This window comes from Trachemys scripta, chromosome 5 (genome assembly GCF_013100865.1).
Source record: "Trachemys scripta elegans isolate TJP31775 chromosome 5, CAS_Tse_1.0, whole genome shotgun sequence".
NCBI lineage: Eukaryota > Metazoa > Chordata > Testudines > Emydidae > Trachemys > Trachemys scripta.
In genome coordinates, this window is record NC_048302.1 from 28,107,127 (window position 1) to 28,124,503 (window position 17,377).

Here is a 17,377-nt window from a genome sequence, read left to right on the forward strand (position 1 = left end):
GACTACTCATGTGCTTTAAGGCATATACATAAGCATTTGCAGGATTGAGGATTTAGCTTGTGAGAAGAGAAAATAGGTGGACAAAACAGAGACATTGGAGGGGGAGTGTGTTATTTATATTTTGGTATAATAAGCAGCAGAAAGTGATGGTTGCTGAGAAATTTCCATGTTCGCTGGTGGATATTTGAATTTAGGTGAACACTATTTTTAGCATCCAGGAATTCCTTGCCCAAATTGTATAGAAACATTTTACAATACTCCAGATCTAGCCCACCAATTTTGAGGCTGACTTTTTTGTAGTTTTTAGAGGGGTGAAAATAATTGAATGATGATTTCTGTAAATGCCTTTTCATAAACTCTGTCCAACATATTATGAAGGCTGGCATTCAGGGATGGTATTCTAGCAACTGTACTCTGCTATTTCCCTGTTGAATAGTGCTCACATGAGCTCAGAAATGTATGTGTTTTTTATTTCCTGGGCCAGATTCATTAGCTGCTTTTTAGGGCTTTCGCTCTTCCTGGGTGTGAGTATATTTGATGCAGGTACACTTATCTACATACTGCATATGTCTGTAAATTGTGCATTCATATATAGACTATTCATTATATTGATTCATATGTTCAATACTTGGGTTTGATGCATTGATCGATACTGTTCTGCATGCAGTTTCCTTATCACACGTGGCATATGCCTGTTAGGAATTATTACATTGTTTGTTGGGGGATATTTTGTTCTTTCCTCAACATTGTTGCTGGGCTTCCTCTTTGCTAGAATTTTTATGTCACTTTTTGACAGCTCCTCTTTTCATGATGTTTCATTTTCTGTATGTTTAACTTTAGAGTGCTGGTTTTTTCCCCAGAGTCTTCAGGATTTTTTTGATGGAGCTGGGGATTCTGTTTTACCTTTATTTGTTGTACTTTGTGTAAGGCTGGTTCTCCTGCTACTGACCTGCATGGGTTTTTTATGTCTTGCTTTAAACTCATTTTTCTTTATGGCCTTTCTGGTACTAAAGTATGTTTCATTTCAGTTGGACCCTGATTCATCACCAAAACGTGGCCTCTTTCTAAAGTGCATTTGCTTGGGAGAGAAAATTGCCCTTTTGTTCCTAATGGGTAAAATTTTCAAAAGCATATAAGTGACTTAGGAGCCTAATCCCATTTTCAAAAGTGATTAAGGCACTTTGATATGTCTGCCATGTCCAGTCCCAGTCATCTGTATTAGGGTACTGTGGCACCAGCTATAGTATTAGAGAAGCTGTATGGACTTGTGTGCGTGATTTTGTCTTTGGTTCTGTGGTCTGTCTGAGAATGTTGCTTGGTTTGTTACTTACTGGAATGTTTCACCAAGTCTTTCTGTACAAAAATGATTTGTTGTTTGGAGCTGAAAAAGTTTACCCTACTTACAGCACTTCTGATTTCCCCTTAAACTATTGTTTTTTAGTAATGCATTCAGTACCAATGTTCTTTTCTGTCCCCAGCTGATGATAGAAGTGACTCATCCTCTCCTTTTGTTGTTTCTCTTTCATTCTCTCCCTCACCCCAAAACACAGATAAAGAAGAAGTTCAGAGGAAGCGACAGAAGCTTATGCCTAATTTTTCTGATGGTTACGGTGGAGGCAGTGGTGCCGGAGGTGGAGGGGGTGGAATGTATGGAGGCGGAGGAAGTGGTGCTGGCTCAGGTAAAGAGAAAAGATAATTGATCTGAAGCATAAGCTTTAAATTGTAACATGTGTGGTTTGTCCCTCTAAGTCATAGAGAAAGGACGTGCTTATCTGTTATTGAAATTGACATGGCGAATCTCTGTATTTCTATAGGTATAAACAGCCTGAATCTCATTTCACTTACTTTGATGTGGAACCAGTGTAACTCCATTGACTTCAGTGAAGTTACTCCTCATTCTTACTGGTGTGAAATGAGAATCAAAGTTGTAATGTTTTCCGTAAATCCATTCTTTCCTGTGGGAGGCCACATAACCCCCTCATTATTTTTCTTCCTTGAGGTTGTATGTCACAGATCGCTTCCTTCTGGCCAAGGAAGACTGGGCAGAAATCCTTCACACCCCATCATTGTCAATGCCAATTAGTTAACGGCAGTCGCTGTTGAGAAATTCGAGGTGGGGAGCTCCGGGCTGGGGCAGGGGATTGGGGTGCAGGGTTGGGGTGTGGACTTACCTCCGGCGGCTCCTGGTCAGCGGTGCAGCCAGGCTGCAGAGGCAGGTTTCCCGCTTGTCCAGGCACCGCGGACCGCGCTGCACCCTGGAAGCGGCCGGCAGCAAATCGGGCTGCTGGGTGGAGATGCGCAAGCGGCTTTGCGTGACTCTTGCCTGCAGGCACCACCCCCCACCCCCGTTCCCATTGGCCGGGAACCGGCCAATGGGAGTGCAGAGCCGGTGCTCAGGGTGGGGGCAGCGCGCGGAGCCCCGAGGCCCCACCATCTAGAAGCCAGACCCACTGCTGGCCGCTTCCAGGGTGCAGCGCAGTGTTGGAGCAGGTAAGCACTAGCCTGCCTTAGCTGGGCAGCACCGCCAACAGGACTTTAAACATCCAGGTCGGCAGTGCTGACCAGAGCAACCCAGTATCTGACGTGCCACGACCCAGTACTGGGTCATGACCTAAAGTTTGAAAAATGCTGGTCTAAAGCACGTTATCAGAATAAAAATCCATTATAACTACATTAATTACAATTATTCAGGCAGCATGCCAAGCTGTTCGTTGAGCAGTAGAAGTGGTATGCTACCTCTTAAATTCTGAGAACTGCAGAGATAGAGAATGCGGCTAGCCAGGCATCTAGACTTTCCTTTGATGACATAGAGATAGGAGGTGGGACTTTCATCCGGAACATGTTATTTTAGTATGGTGGAAAATCCAAAGGACAAAATACTAAAGGAGCTGCAAATGAAATAGTGCTTTTGTCTGAGCATTTGATTTTCACTGTATTGCTTGTTTTTGATCTGGAGAATAATTCCGGTGATTCTTTTTCCCTTTTACATTGCTGTTGTTTTTAGGGTACGGTTATCCCTCCTATGGGTATTCTGCTTATGGAGGCATGCCTTTCCACCCAGGCACCACAAAGTCTAATGCTGGAATGAAACACGGTAAGAAACAAAATAGCATGGTTGCCACAGCATAGTTTACCATCTTTGCTTCACTAATCAGCAGATACTGTTAATGACTACCAAAGTGATGGAGCTTGGTTGCTCTAAACTGGACTCAAACAGGATTAAAATAGTGTGTAAACACTCACATGTGTTTACAGTGATCACTAAACATCAGCATTAGCCAACAGAACCCCTCACTGTTGTCCCAAATACCACAGTTTCCCCTATGATTAGAATAGATAATAATTAGATGGCAAATGGTTACATCTTAATGGTGAACTATATATGCTATTGACTGGATTTGATGTTTATATGCAGCAAAAACTATTTTCCCCAAGGACTTAAAAATTGGCCAATGGACTGTGGCTTCTGTCATTATAGCCCACTGGAGGCCACTTTTTTAACCTGCGGAATATTTATTTTCCCTAAAAATGAAAAATTTCAGCCTTCAGAAAAACTGTATTATGTGATATCATATGACGTACCTGTTAAATGAGTACAAATAAACAGCGAGACATATTTGTACATTGGCTAAGCACAATCAGTGGGATAGATGGTGTTAAAGTGACAGCACCCCAGAGAAAGCACCGAGAAGCATCCTGTTTCTGTGAAGCAAAATGCCTCTGAGGTGCCTTACTGCTCTGGGCGGGAGAGTGATCTGCAATAGCTCTTTAAAAGATACTGCATTGTCCTTGTTCTTCCCCTCCCCTTTACAGTGAGTTGTTCCCAGCTGGCCCTTCCTCTCCCTATTGTTTGGCCGAGTTAAGGGAGAGTCACAGTCTGGCCCAATGTGATAAACATGCGTGGCCATCTGAAAAATTAAGTTAACAGTCAGGACAACTCATTCTTTGTGCCCAAAACCAGGGAAAATCAATTCAAACCCCAAAGCCCCAGAGCTTTAGTGAAAAAGACAGATGGGGCCATTTGTTTCCAACATCTGTGAGATAAATTATACCAGCTGTTACACCAGTGTCAATCTGGAATAATCCTGTTGGCTTTGGTGGAGATACTGCAGACTTGTAACATTGCAACTGAGATCAGAATTCATCCCTACATTTATTGTTAGATAATTGGTTTGTTTAATTTTATACTTTAATATGGGGGTCGGCAAAGTGAAAATCTTAAATAACTTCAGAACAAGTTACATTTCTCTCTGTGTAATGAACTTGAGAGCAGTGACTCTGTAGCATTTATTGATATATGTCCTGATCCAGTGCCAATTGAAGTAAATGGGCATCTTTCCATTGATTTCATTGGGGTGTGAATGAGACCCACAGAGCATTATCATTTGTACAAAAGAATCACAGTATCAAAAGACTAATGCTTTTCATTTATGTTGTAAGGAATTTCAAATGATATGGCTGAACAGGATGGAGAAAGCTGTAATAAGCACGACGACAAACCAGATATGAAACATAACACGACAGTGGAAATCACAGAGAGGAGGGAGTCCAGAGTTTGTAGTGGTGATAATAAGGAGGAGGATGTTACTTTGTCATGTACAGCTGAAGCAGATTGTAGGTTACAGGGTAAGTGAACAAATCAGTCTATTTAGGGCCATTCATAGGGCCAGTCTCGTATATGGGAGAAGTCTGTGTTAAGGACTGGAAATATCACAAGTTCCTGCTCACAGAGTTTCCATCTTTGCAAGGGTGGGAGGGTTAAAATTTGCTCCTACTTGGAAATGGCAGGAGATCAGTCTCCTAAACCTGGGATCTTCCAAGATCAATGTATGCCAGTGCTATCTATCAGCCCTTGTGTCTCTGCACTGCCTCCCAATGACTCTGTGATCCATTGAAGTCTGTAGAATTACACAGCTTGTAAATCAGCAAAAGGTTTAGTCCTTGATATTTAACAGGCTTCATTGTATGTGTGGAAAGGTGTTATTTCCAAGTATGTAACTGTTGCATCATTGTTCCATGCAAATCTATTTCTAAATTGCATGCAGAGCATTTTATTAAATGTTTAATTTAATATAAACTGCATCCATTGCCAAATAAAGAATAAATTAAACAATCATATCAGCATTGCTTCACAGCCAAGTCTTTATAAAAAAAAAAACAGAAAAGAGAGAAGGAATGGTTGAAGGAAGTCTTTTTGTAGTAGGATAGCCCTCTGGAGATTACAAATGTACACCTTTGCCTTGTCAAGCTTCCTTTTGCTGACAGTCTGATCAGTCCATATTTTGAGGGTTAGATAGCCAGATTTTCAGACGTCTTGAGTGCCCATAACTCCCATCAAAGTCAACATCTATGAAAACCAGGCCATATGTGTCTTAGATCATTCACTGGAGACATGCTGTTGGTTGTTTGTTATAATAGAAATGACAGATAAGGAACTTGCTTTCCCTGTCCCATGTATAATGTGTTATGTAGCTCTTTCATGCAGAATGCTCCTCCTTTCTGGAATGGAGAAAGGGATATATTATGTTGTGTGCTGGTTGCATTATGTGTCATTTACTATAACAATTAGACAGACATTGGATTGGGAAAACAAGTTCACACAGTCTTAGGGTTTCAGTATTGAAGCCTTCCGTAGGTGGCTTCTTGGCACTTGAGAGATCATGTGGTGCCCTTGAGAGAAATTGCTGCTTGCTGGCTCTGAGAGTCAACTCCTGGGTTAGTTCAGGAAACAAAACTAGTAACTGATGGGTGTGCACTTGTGTCAGGGCGTGATGTTGTCTGTCTGTTTCCAATGAAAGGAAGGGCTTGGATTGATGAATCTAATGGTTGAGTAATAGACAGCACATCAGGAAGCTGATGATTATTTCTTTTATCAATTATACAAAAATAAAAAAGAGAGAAACAGGGACTCCAATTTGTGTGAAGAATATATGCAGAAGAATTGGGTCTGTGAAGTGCACCCATTGAATGTAATCTGCACAGTTTTGACAACTGGGTTTAAAGGAAATGTATCTTCTCTTATTCCGGTGACAATGTAGTATGCCTTTTTCCAGAGCTCATTATGACAAACCAATGAGGTTTAGTGTCCTGCTTATACAAAAATCTGAATCAGAGTTTGATGAGAAAGAGACCATGTTGCTTGTGATGTCCTATCTTGACACACATGTTTAGCATTAGACACTAAATCTGTTATTTAGTGCTGAGAGGTAGTAATAAGTTATAATTGTCAGGCTAATGATGTGTCTACAGGACCCACTGTCCTCAGCTAGTTGGAATGTCAGCCTGACTCGGGTATCATAGAATCATAGACTATCAGGCTTGGAAGGGACCTCAGGAGGTCATCTAGTCCAACCCCCTGCTCAAAGCAGGACCAATCCCCAGACAGATTTTATAATTATGTAACCCCTAGAGCATGACCTACAGAAAGAACACAGGCATTAATACTGATCACAGTTGAAGAGTCCCTTTTATCCCAAGCATTACAGTGTTATTGTATACATAGCAAAAGGTCCTGAATTCCTTTCCTCAATGTACACATGTGTGTTTTAGCTGGCAACTACTGTTTTCCTTGCTTGCCCATACTAATTTATTACAAGGGCCCATGAAATCTCACTTCGGAACGGTTAGGAATATAGACTGTTTGGTACAATTGACAGTCCTCTCCAGAATGGTAAATGTGGTTTGAACGTTGGTCTCGCCTCACCCTCTTCCCCATATTCCCATTGAATTGGAGCTGTGGATTTTATTTGGTCAGCAGTTTGTGACTTGGTTCCACTGATGACATACGCAAATCTTTCTTTCCTTTTTTTTCCCTGTAGCGTATTGGGTAATTGAAATTGCTGTGGTTATGTTGCTTTGACACTAATCTGAAGATGTTGTTTAATTTAAAAATTTTCTTTGATGTATTTATGAGAGGAGGAAAGATGGTATAATCTTGCGGTTAAGGTACAGGACTGGCCGTTGAGACATGAGCTTGATTCTTGGCTCTACCACAGATTTTCTGTGTGACCTTTGACATCAGTTAACCTTCCTTTGCCTCAGTTTCCTCATTTAAACTACGAAGGTGATGTGTCATGAGGCTACATTTATTAATGTTTGTAGAGCAATTTGAGATGCTGAGAATGAACCACAGAAACATGAAGTATTTCAAAGTTCTCTTCCCAAACTGCTCTCAGATATAATCCACTAGTATGCATAGTTCAAATTTACCCCCTTTACAGAGTGCAGCTCAAGTCTTCTCCCCAGATGTGGTTGCTCCTAGGATTCCTCTCCCCTGGCTATTCAGTCCATACACTAGTTCATCTTTCTAGAGAGCCACTACCTCCATCTGTACATCTGTATGTGGTAATTAGCTGTAGGAGCCTCTGTGAGTCAGCAGAATGTACTTAGCAGTATGCGCTTAACATTCGCCAGGCAGAATCAACACCTGCTGAATGGTGTGAAGTGCTTCAGAAAAACACTGCCAGCCTGTTACAAGCCCCACACCTGTTGTGTTATACCTGGACATTGCACTGAGATAATTTGTAACTCTGATGAACGCAATAATTTGTGTTGCAGATGATCTGTTCCTGGAGAAGGCAATGCAGCTTGCTAAACGTCATGCCAATGCTCTTTTTGACTATGCTGTAACTGGTGATGTGAAGATGCTACTTGCTGTTCAGCGACATCTTACTGCCGTCCAGGATGAAAATGGTGACAAGTAAGTCACTACTGGGTGAGGCCTGGATTTATTGAGTTGAACATTTCTGTCCCTTATTCCACAGGAGTGTGATCAGCTCATTCTTGTCATCAGCTCTTGGGGTCAGTCATGGATCATTGTGGTAGGAGTTTACTAATCAGATAAATATTTTTCACCATCACATCCCTACCTGCCCATTGCCTCACCTTTTAGAGTCTTCCCTCATTACATCTCCAAGGATGTCATTCATTACAATAAATTCATGTAGCACAGTATTTATTATTACCAATCCAGTTAATTTGTGTTTGTAGAACACCTTGAGATTCTTGGCTTTAAATCACTAAGGCATAAAGGACTATTCTTATTATGCGTGACCCTTCACTGTGGGCACTTAGGGTGAAATCCAACTCAGTGCAGAGGGCCCACACAACACCCTGCACTCCATTTAATCCCATATACTAAAGTGGAGCTTAAGGTGCAGTTTGTTGTTCAATGAAAAGTGACTTTGTAGAAATAATATCCTGGGGTTCCATGCTGATGGTCTCTCAGTGAGACCACACTCAATTTTCTCAGTTTATTCCCCTGATCACCAGTACTAAAAATTCTGTAGACCTAAATTTTGCCCTCGCTTATACCTGTACAGTCCCATTGCCTTCAGCGGTTGCACAGATGTAAGTGGCAACAGAATCTGGCTCTGTAGTCAGAACTTATTTAGCACTCCTGTTTGATCATGTTTGAGCCAAAGTAGAATCCAACTCACTCCTCAGTTGCATTGACTCCGCAGTGCTAAAAGGAATAAAATGTAGTGAGAAACCTACTTTTTCAAAACTAAATTCAGTAGATGCAACTCTGAATACAGGCCAAGAGCAAATCTATTGAATAAGAAATTACCATGTTTCACTGCAATTTTTCAAAGGATGACTGTATTTTAAATGGCATGAAGGGCTTGGGCTGGTGATTTCCTCTAAATTGAAGCATAACATACTGTAGAAGCTGTTCAGAGCTGACAGTCTGTAGCTGCCACATGAGAAATTACACTTGACAAATACATACTATCAAGTGGTTTGATAACCTAGAGGGAGGCTGCTGTTTTTGTTCCAGTTTCTGTGAAAATGGATTTCAGATTACTGAAAAAGCAAGGAACATTAAGTGTTTCAAAATGATAGCTAATTTATTATTAGAGACAGTGGTTATTTTAAAGCACTTTGCTTGCCCAATTTTGGGCAATCCAATGTCTGTTTTGAAGACAACAGGAATAAGAATGAGCAGGAACCAGCAATAAAATTGTTAGAACTTTTGGTGATACATTTTCTGGGTGAAATGAGTTGTTAGTCTCAGTCCAGTTGCCAGTTAACTTATTGACAGTTTCAGCAAAGGCAAAGAACTGAATGATCCATGGAAAATAAACTACCTAGAGGCAATCCTTCTGGATCAAGATTGTGACCCACGACGACGTGGGAGCTTACACTGCTGCCCCCATGCTGTAGCTGTCATGGGGATAAATAGTAGATTTCAGTCTCCAGGATCTTGAGACCTAGTTCCTTTCCTGAGTGCTCAGTTCATGTACACACTTCAGAAATATCAAATAAAATAGCAAACTCTTGATGATTGTGGCTGCCAGCTTTCTTGCAAGAGTTGTTTTACAGCACAGAACTACAGACTCTAGGATCAATGCCCATCGTCTTTCTACTAAAATCTGTTAACAAATCTGATTGCCTTTAATAAAAATATGTAACTGATGAAAGTATCTTTAAATTACCCTAAATTTTTTTAAATATTTTGAATTTGAATTCTGAGATAAAAATAAAAACTCCTTTAATAAATTTAGTAACAAACTTCAAGAAAGACAATTGTACTGAATACCCACAATTCCCTGGATATCTGGTGGCCTTGTGACCTTGTGCCTTGCACTGTAGTGCCAAAAGATACATTATTAAAGCTGCCCACCTTATTAGACCATTCAATGAATTAGTGGATTTTTCACGGAATATATATTCAACAATTCTTTACAGAGCTAATTGCAGTTACAGGGTAGAATAGTAATATTCGGAGAAGGAAAGAGAACTAAGGACTGAAGGGCAGAGGAGAAGCAGTATGTTTGAGATATGAATATAGGCAGACTGTCAGTGCTATAAGAAGTCTGTTCCATTTGGGAAGAGCTGCAGAGGAGGCAGCTCTTGTATAGGAGTGGCGAGACTGTAAGAGGAGCCCAGTGCTAGACAAGTGGAGAAAGAAAGGGAAGAAGTAGCACAGTATTGCCAACCCCAAATGTTCTAAATTAATGAGCCAGCCCCCACCCCTCAAATCATGAGATTGGCTTTAAATAGTACATCTGGGGAGGGGGTGTTTACCTTCTGATTTCTGAACTTTTTGGGTGCACTACAGTCACTGTTTCAAACTTTCCTCCATAACCATGAGGGCGAGAAACTTTGTTTTTAATTAAAGCTCAGATTTGCCCTTATTAGAATGACTTCAGGAGCCGGGAACTTAAGAAATATTATATATTGCAAGAGACACAGTAAAACCTGAGAGTCAGCCACAGAAGAGAGGTTCAGAAATTAGACCAGAGCAAGTCCAGGCAGGGTTTCAAAACAAGGAGGACAGTTTTGAACTGAATCTGGAAATGAACGGAGGAGCTGTTTAAGGTATTTTACAGTTTGGGTGATAGGATTGTACTTCTTTGATGCTGTTACAATGTTGAGAGAGCTGGGACTTGGGAAGAGAGTAGAAAATGGAGTTATAATAGACTGAGTGGTCTTGTCTTGTGTGGTCACTTACATATTAAAGGGTTTTTCCCTTGGGTGTGACATCTCCAGCTAACTTTGAGTCTGGGGGTCCTTAGTCACCTTCTTTATGAAAATGAAGAAAAGAAAAAATGACAAAGTTGGGGAAATCCCCATGGGAAAATCTGCTTTAGTTACACAGAATCCTGTGGAAATTCTGTATGCAAGTTCTGAAAGTGTGAAACTTTTCATGTGCTTTATGCTTCTAAAACAGTGGTGGGCAACCTCCGGCCCGTGAGCCGCAGGTTGCCCACCACTGTTCTAAAATATTCCAGACTTTTTAACACACTGTAAATCAGCGTCTCTATGATCCAAAGCTTGCTATAAATAATACTAGATTTGGAGTAGGAGTCACATTTACACTCATGCCGTAACATTCCCCCCACTGGTTCTGTGCTAATTTTGAATTAAAATTAACAACTAGGTTATTGATTGAAAAATTTAAAGAGGGAGGGAATAATCTTCTTTATACAATACACTGTCTTTTTAATCCCACTCTATTTTGTGCACTAAGGCAGGTATTTAAGCCTTGGATTTCAGATGTGAAACCTCATTTCCACTGAAATCAATGGGAAATAGGTACCTAAATACCTTTGAGGATCTGGACCTTAGAGCCCAATTGAACTGTCAGGACAATAAATGGAAAAACACCTGTTGTTGTCAGTGGGAATTGGATCAGAACCTTATTGAAAATTAATTTTTGCACTTAAAGTGAACTTGGTTTTGTTTGGTTTCATTTCAGTGTCCTTCACTTAGCAATTATCCACCTTCATTCTGACCTGGTGAGAAACCTCTTAGACGTGGTGCTGGATTTTAATTCTGATGACATCATCAATATGAGAAATGACCTATATCAGGTATGCCACAATGCAGTGATAAGTGATGTTAATCATTCAACTGGTAACAGAAATTTTCTGCAACTTATTTTTTCCTTTTATCTATCACACAAAACCCAAGTAAAACTATAATGCAAACAGTTCAGAAATTCATAGACGGTGGGACACAATGACAGACTGAAAGGTGGTAACAGAGCGTGCATACTCTTATTGGTGCATATGTGTAACTTCAAGCATTGTTACGGAATATGTGTTTATTGTAGAACAGAACCCATATTTTATGCCATTTATCGTGTTTTCTGGTCAGTCTCTTTTTACCAGACTTCTCTGTTACTAAACTAGTGGTATCAATCGCGGTGTGCCAGCCTTGTCAACATGTTTTGAGCTTTCAAATGCCATGCTTCTTCAGGCTGGCAGATCAGTTGCTGGGTCATGTATAGGCAGAAAGGGGCATGTGTAACAAATAATGCACTTTAAAGTAGCCACTTCAAGTCAATATCAGCACCCAGAAACAGAGCTCAGAGATTCCCCTTTCCTTTCCTGGTTCACATGTGCAAAAAGAGAGATGCTTAACCCCATACTGTCTTCATTTAGAGAAGAATTGTTAGGTCCTGGAAGCATGAGCCTGAAACTTTCACATCCCCAGCCCAGACACGTTCTAGAAAGAACTGTGGAAATCCTCCTATAAAGGGTCTGTTTCCATATCCCCTACTATAAACACAAAAGGTCTATGCCTGCTAGATAAAACACATAATACTCCCCTGGTAGAGGTGCACCAATGGTAGCAAGAAAGAAAAGCAGACAAGGCTCAGGCAATGTTACTGTTTTATCTAACTACACTCAGAGCTGCACCAGTAAAGCATTTCAGGTCTGATTTTTCCCTATTTAGATAAGCCCAAAGGGCTTGATTTTTCACTGTCTTGTGCCTTTTGTAGTTATTTTCACTGGTGTAAAGTGAGTCTAACATTGGTGTAAATGAGTGGAGAATTCTGGCTTGATAGTGTTTTACACCCACTCCCTTTCTACAGATAGAATGGCTATTCAAGGAACAAGGCGGTAGTAGGTATCAGGTTCTTAGCATCTACAACAATCCCTATTTAAACCTTCAAAGTCTCCTTAGAGTGGGTATTTTGTAAACCAAAAGCTGGAGAGGGTGAAATACTTTAAATCTACAGTATAGGCTGGGACTTCATGACAATACAAATATATTAGAAATGGATTTGTACATATGCTCCAGAAATAACTAACAACTCCAGACGGTGTTTCTGTACTGATGATTCTGGTGACATTCACAAACAACTGTAGCCTCACCCCTGTAGTTTACATTATCAGTAGACTCTTGGAATGGAATTAATCATTTTTTTATGCATAGTTGAGTATATTCCTTAATATAGTAATCAGAATATGAAGTTGGATTTGGGCTTGATTTTGCTTTTGTATTATATGATATTATATTTTATATTTTTTAAAGGCTAAGAATCTGATTTCCCTCACAGTAAGAAGACTCACTGTACAAATACAATAATATCTGTAACAAAGGTTCAGCATGATGCTGTTTACCCACCAGAATGTCACTGCTGCAGTATACAGCCCCTCCTGTTGAAGTATGAACACAAATCTTAGTTAGAGGCAGTAAAAGCCTTGAAGTCTAATGTTGGGGTTGCAGCTGGTAGCATTGTCATACTAATGGAGACCATGCAAATTACATCACCTACCTAGATAGACATTATATAAATGCAACATTCTTCTCTGCTTTGTCAGTTTTTAAAAAGAAAACAGCAGATTTACATTTAATATGCCTAGTCATTTTAAAGGATTTAGGGGACATCACCATGGAGTTTTTCCTAGGAATGGAATCAGCAGAGTGGTTCAGCTACAGATGGGAAGGCTGGATTTGGGTTTATACTCCCTGTGTGACACAGAACTCTGGCCTTTTTGGGTCCAGGCAAGCACAGGGATTGGTTTTAGGCCAGAGAATCCATTTCCACGTGGATCCTTTCACTTCCTCAGTCCTCCACCCTGTGCAACTCCCTATAAGCTCGACTACTTGGTCTGGACAATAGGGAGTGGATTTGCCTCTTAGAACCCAGTCCTTGCACACACAAAGCTCCCATTGACTTCGCTGGGAGTTTTGAGAGCCCGAGAAATGAATGATCAGGCACTTAATCTGAATGCTGATACTGGGCTATGGGAATTTTGTGTCCTTTAAGTACAAGTATGAATCGTGTTCACAGTTCAGTGGAAGGAAATATATACTAATTTGCATCTAGTATTTCAATTATCGTAGTACCTTTTTGTGTAAGAATAAAACATTAAAATTATGGATCACTGTGAGTAATTTTTAAGAGGCTTCTATGAAAATGACATATATGTTGCTCACTTTCTTGTGGTTACTTCTCCCTCCCTTTTCTAGGCACCATTGCACTTGGCAGTTATCACAAAGCAGGCAGATGTGGTAGAGGACTTGCTAAGGGCTGGAGCTGATGTCAGCCTTCTGGATCGACATGGCAATTCTATCTTGCATCTAGCTGCCAAAGAAGGAGATGACAAGATTTTAAATATACTCCTTAAGTATGAGAAGACATCTCCAATGATCAACCATTCAAATGGGGAAGGTACAGAAGGATCACAGCGATTTTTATATTATCTCTTGGACAAGCATATTAATTATGCTTCCAGTTCCACATGCAGGGCCAGTTAGACAGAATTGCAGGGTCTCAATGTTCAAGGAGATGATGGTGTTTGGAGGAGGGATTTAGGTTTAGTAGGAACTGGAGAACCTTTTGGGAAAGAAGGAACCTATATAGGAAGGATGGGCTCCACCTAAACCAAAACAGAACCAGATTGCTGGCATGTAAAATTTAGAAAGTCATAGAGGAGTTTTTAAACTAAGAGCTGGGGGGAAAGCTGACAGGTATGAAGGAGCACACGGTTGAGACAGACACATCCCTTAGGGAAGGATTTATTAAAGAGGATACTCTGTATCCTAGTAAAGAGGAGACGGTAGAAGTTGATGAAGTACAGGTAGGAACTGAAGAGAAACAGTCAAACAAGTCCCATTCAATTACATCACATGAAGGCAGAAAATTAAATGTTAACAAATTTTATAAGTTGTTCTATACAAATTCAAGAAGTCTAAATAGTAAGATGGGTGAACTTGAATGCCTGTTATTAAATGAGGATATTTATATAATAGTCATCACAGAAACTTGGTAGAATGATGATAATCAATGGGACATAGTAATACCAGAGTACAAAATATATAGGAATGACAGAGTAGGTTGTACTGGTAGGGACCGGGGCACACTACGTGAAAGAAAGCATAATCAAAAATAGTAAAAATCTTAAATAAATCAAACTGTACCATAGAATCTCTATGGATAGAAATTCCATACTTGAATAATAAGAGTATAGCAGTAGAATATACTACCAACCACCTCACCAGAATGGTGACTGTGATTGTAAAATGCTCAGGGAGAATAGAGAGGTTACAAAAACAGAAAATCTAGTAATAATGGGGGATTTCAACTATCCCTATATTGACTTGGAACATTTAACCTCAGGATGGGATGTAGATATAAAATTTCATTGTACTCTTCAGTAGTGACAATGAACTGACAGAATAACTGTTGCTACACCTAAGAGTTTATGGACGATCCGGATTAATGGAATACATGGAACTGGGCTATAGAAATCTAGGGGGCCCTAGTTGTCATGGCATAATGTATGATATCTGATACATTAAATATTACAGGAGACTAAGGTCCAGGTTTTATAAAGACAAGCCATTGTCCAGGCCTTTTAAGAACAGAACGACCATACTGGGTCAGACCAAAGGTCCATCCAGCCCAGTATCCTGTCTGCCAATAGTGGCCAATGCCAGGTGCCCCAGAGGGAGTGAACCTAACAGGTAATGATCAAGTGATCTCTCTCCTGCCATCCATCTCCACCCTCTGACAATCAGAGGCTAGGGATACCATTCCTTACCCATCCTGGCTAATAGCCATTAATGGACTTAACCTCCATGAATTTATCTAGTTCTCTTTTAAACCCTGTTATAGTCCTAGCCTTCACAATCTCCTCAGGCAAGGAGTTCCACAGGTTGACTGTGCACTGTGTGAAGAAGATCATTTTCTTATCAGTTCAAATTTCCATTATATTTTATCTTTAGGATATTAGAATCTTATTGCTTTAACTAGTTTATTCCTTTTTTCTTTGGAAGGGATTAAAGACAGTCACTGTTCTTTATAATACACAGAAAATGTATTTTTAACATATGCATTCCTATTAAAGGTTTTTAAAAGTGGCACCATTCTAGACACCATTAATGATTGCTGCTTGGAGCAGCTAGTTTTGGAACCCATAAGTGGGGAGAGACAATTCTTGATTTAGTCCTAAGTGGCGCACAGGATCTGGTCAAGAGGTGACTATAACTGAACCTCTCCGTAATGACAACTATAGTGTAGTTAAATGCAACATCCTTGTAGGGGGGAAATACCAAAGAAACCCACCACAGTAGCATTTAACTTCAAAAAGGGCAACTACACAAAAATGAGGAGGCCAATTAAACAGAAATGAAAAGGAACAGTTACAAGAGTGAAATGCCTGAAAGCTGCATGGGAACTTTTAAAAAACATCATAATAGAGGCTCAAACTATAGGTATACCCCAAATTAAAAAAAAAAAACAGTAAGTGGACCAAAAAAATGCCACCACGGCTAAACAACAGAGTCAAAGAGGCAGTTGGAGAAAGAAAGGCATCTTTTGAACATTGGAAGTCAAATCCTATTGAGGAAAATATAAAGGAACATAAAATCTGGCGAGTTAAATGTAACATTGTAATTAGGCAAGCCAAAAAAGAATTTGAAGAGCAACTAACAGAAGACACACAAATTTATAGCACAAATTTTGTTTAAGTACATCAGAAACAGAAAGTCTGCCAAACAGTCAAGAGGGCCACTGGACAATCAAGGTGCTAAAAGAGCACTCGAGGAAGACAAGGCCATTGCAGAGTAGCTAAATTAATTCTTTGCATCAGTCTTCACTTTAGAGGGTATGATGGAGATTCCCACATCTGAACCGTTCTTTTTTTAGGTGACAGATCTAAAGAACTGCCCCAGATTGAGATGTCAATACAGGAGGTTTTGGAACAAATTGATAAATTAAACAGTAATAAATCACCAGGACCAGACGGTACTCACCCAAGAGTTCTGAAGGAATTCTAATATGCAATTACAGAACTACTAACTGTGGTATATAACCCATCATTTAAATCGCCCTTTGTACCAGATGACTGGAGGATAGCTAATGTAATGCTGATTTTTTAAAAAAGTCTCTAGAGGCAATCCTGGCAATTACAGACTGGTAAGCCTAACTTCAGTACCAGGCAAATTATTTGAAACTATAGTAAAGAAAAGAATTATCAGACACATAGATGAACATGGTACGTGGAGAAAAGTCAACATGGTTTTTGTATAGGGAAATCATGCAACATCAATCTATTAGAATTCTTTAAGGGGGTCACCAAACATATGGAGAAGGGTGATTGTGTAGGGTACGTGGACTTCCAGAAAGCCTTTGACAAAGTCCCTTACCAAAGACTTTTGAGCAAAGTAGGCAGCCATAGGATAAAAGGAAAGGTCCTCTCATGGATCAGTAACTGGATGAAAGATAAGAAACATCAGGTAGGAATAAACTGCCAGTTTTCCTGATGGAGAGAGGTAAATAGTGGGCTCCCCCAAAGGTCTGTACTGGAACCAGTACTGTTCAACATACTCATAAACGATCTGGAAAATGTGGGAAATAGTCATCTGCCAAAGATTGTTGATGATACAAAATTATTCAAGATAGTTAATTCCGAAGCAGACTGTAAGAGATACAAAGGGATCTCACAAAGCTGGATGACTGGACAACTAAATGGCAGATAAAATTCAGTGTTGATAAATTCAAAGTAATGTACATTGGAAAACGTAATCCCAAGTAAACATACAAAATTATGAAGTCTAAATTAGCTGTTACAGCTCAAGAAAGAGATCTTGGAGTCATTTTGGATAGTTCTCTGAAAACGTCTGCTTAGCTAAC

General features: G+C 40.0%; 1 protein-coding gene across 4 annotated transcripts in view; it reads left to right on the top strand.

Annotated features, from left to right (window-relative positions):
* NFKB1 (nuclear factor kappa B subunit 1) overlaps positions 1–17,377 on the top strand; it is a 79,426-nt gene that overhangs the window by 52,485 nt on the left and 9,564 nt on the right. For all 4 annotated transcript variants that reach the window (XM_034771877.1, XM_034771875.1, XM_034771874.1 and 1 more), the window contains 6 exons: positions 1,551–1,679; positions 3,005–3,094; positions 4,441–4,626; positions 7,558–7,699; positions 11,204–11,318; positions 13,711–13,912. In XM_034771877.1, coding sequence (XP_034627768.1) covers positions 1,551–1,679; positions 3,005–3,094; positions 4,441–4,626; positions 7,558–7,699; positions 11,204–11,318; positions 13,711–13,912 — 864 coding nt within the window. The remainder of the gene's footprint in view (positions 1–1,550; positions 1,680–3,004; positions 3,095–4,440; positions 4,627–7,557; positions 7,700–11,203; positions 11,319–13,710; positions 13,913–17,377) is intronic.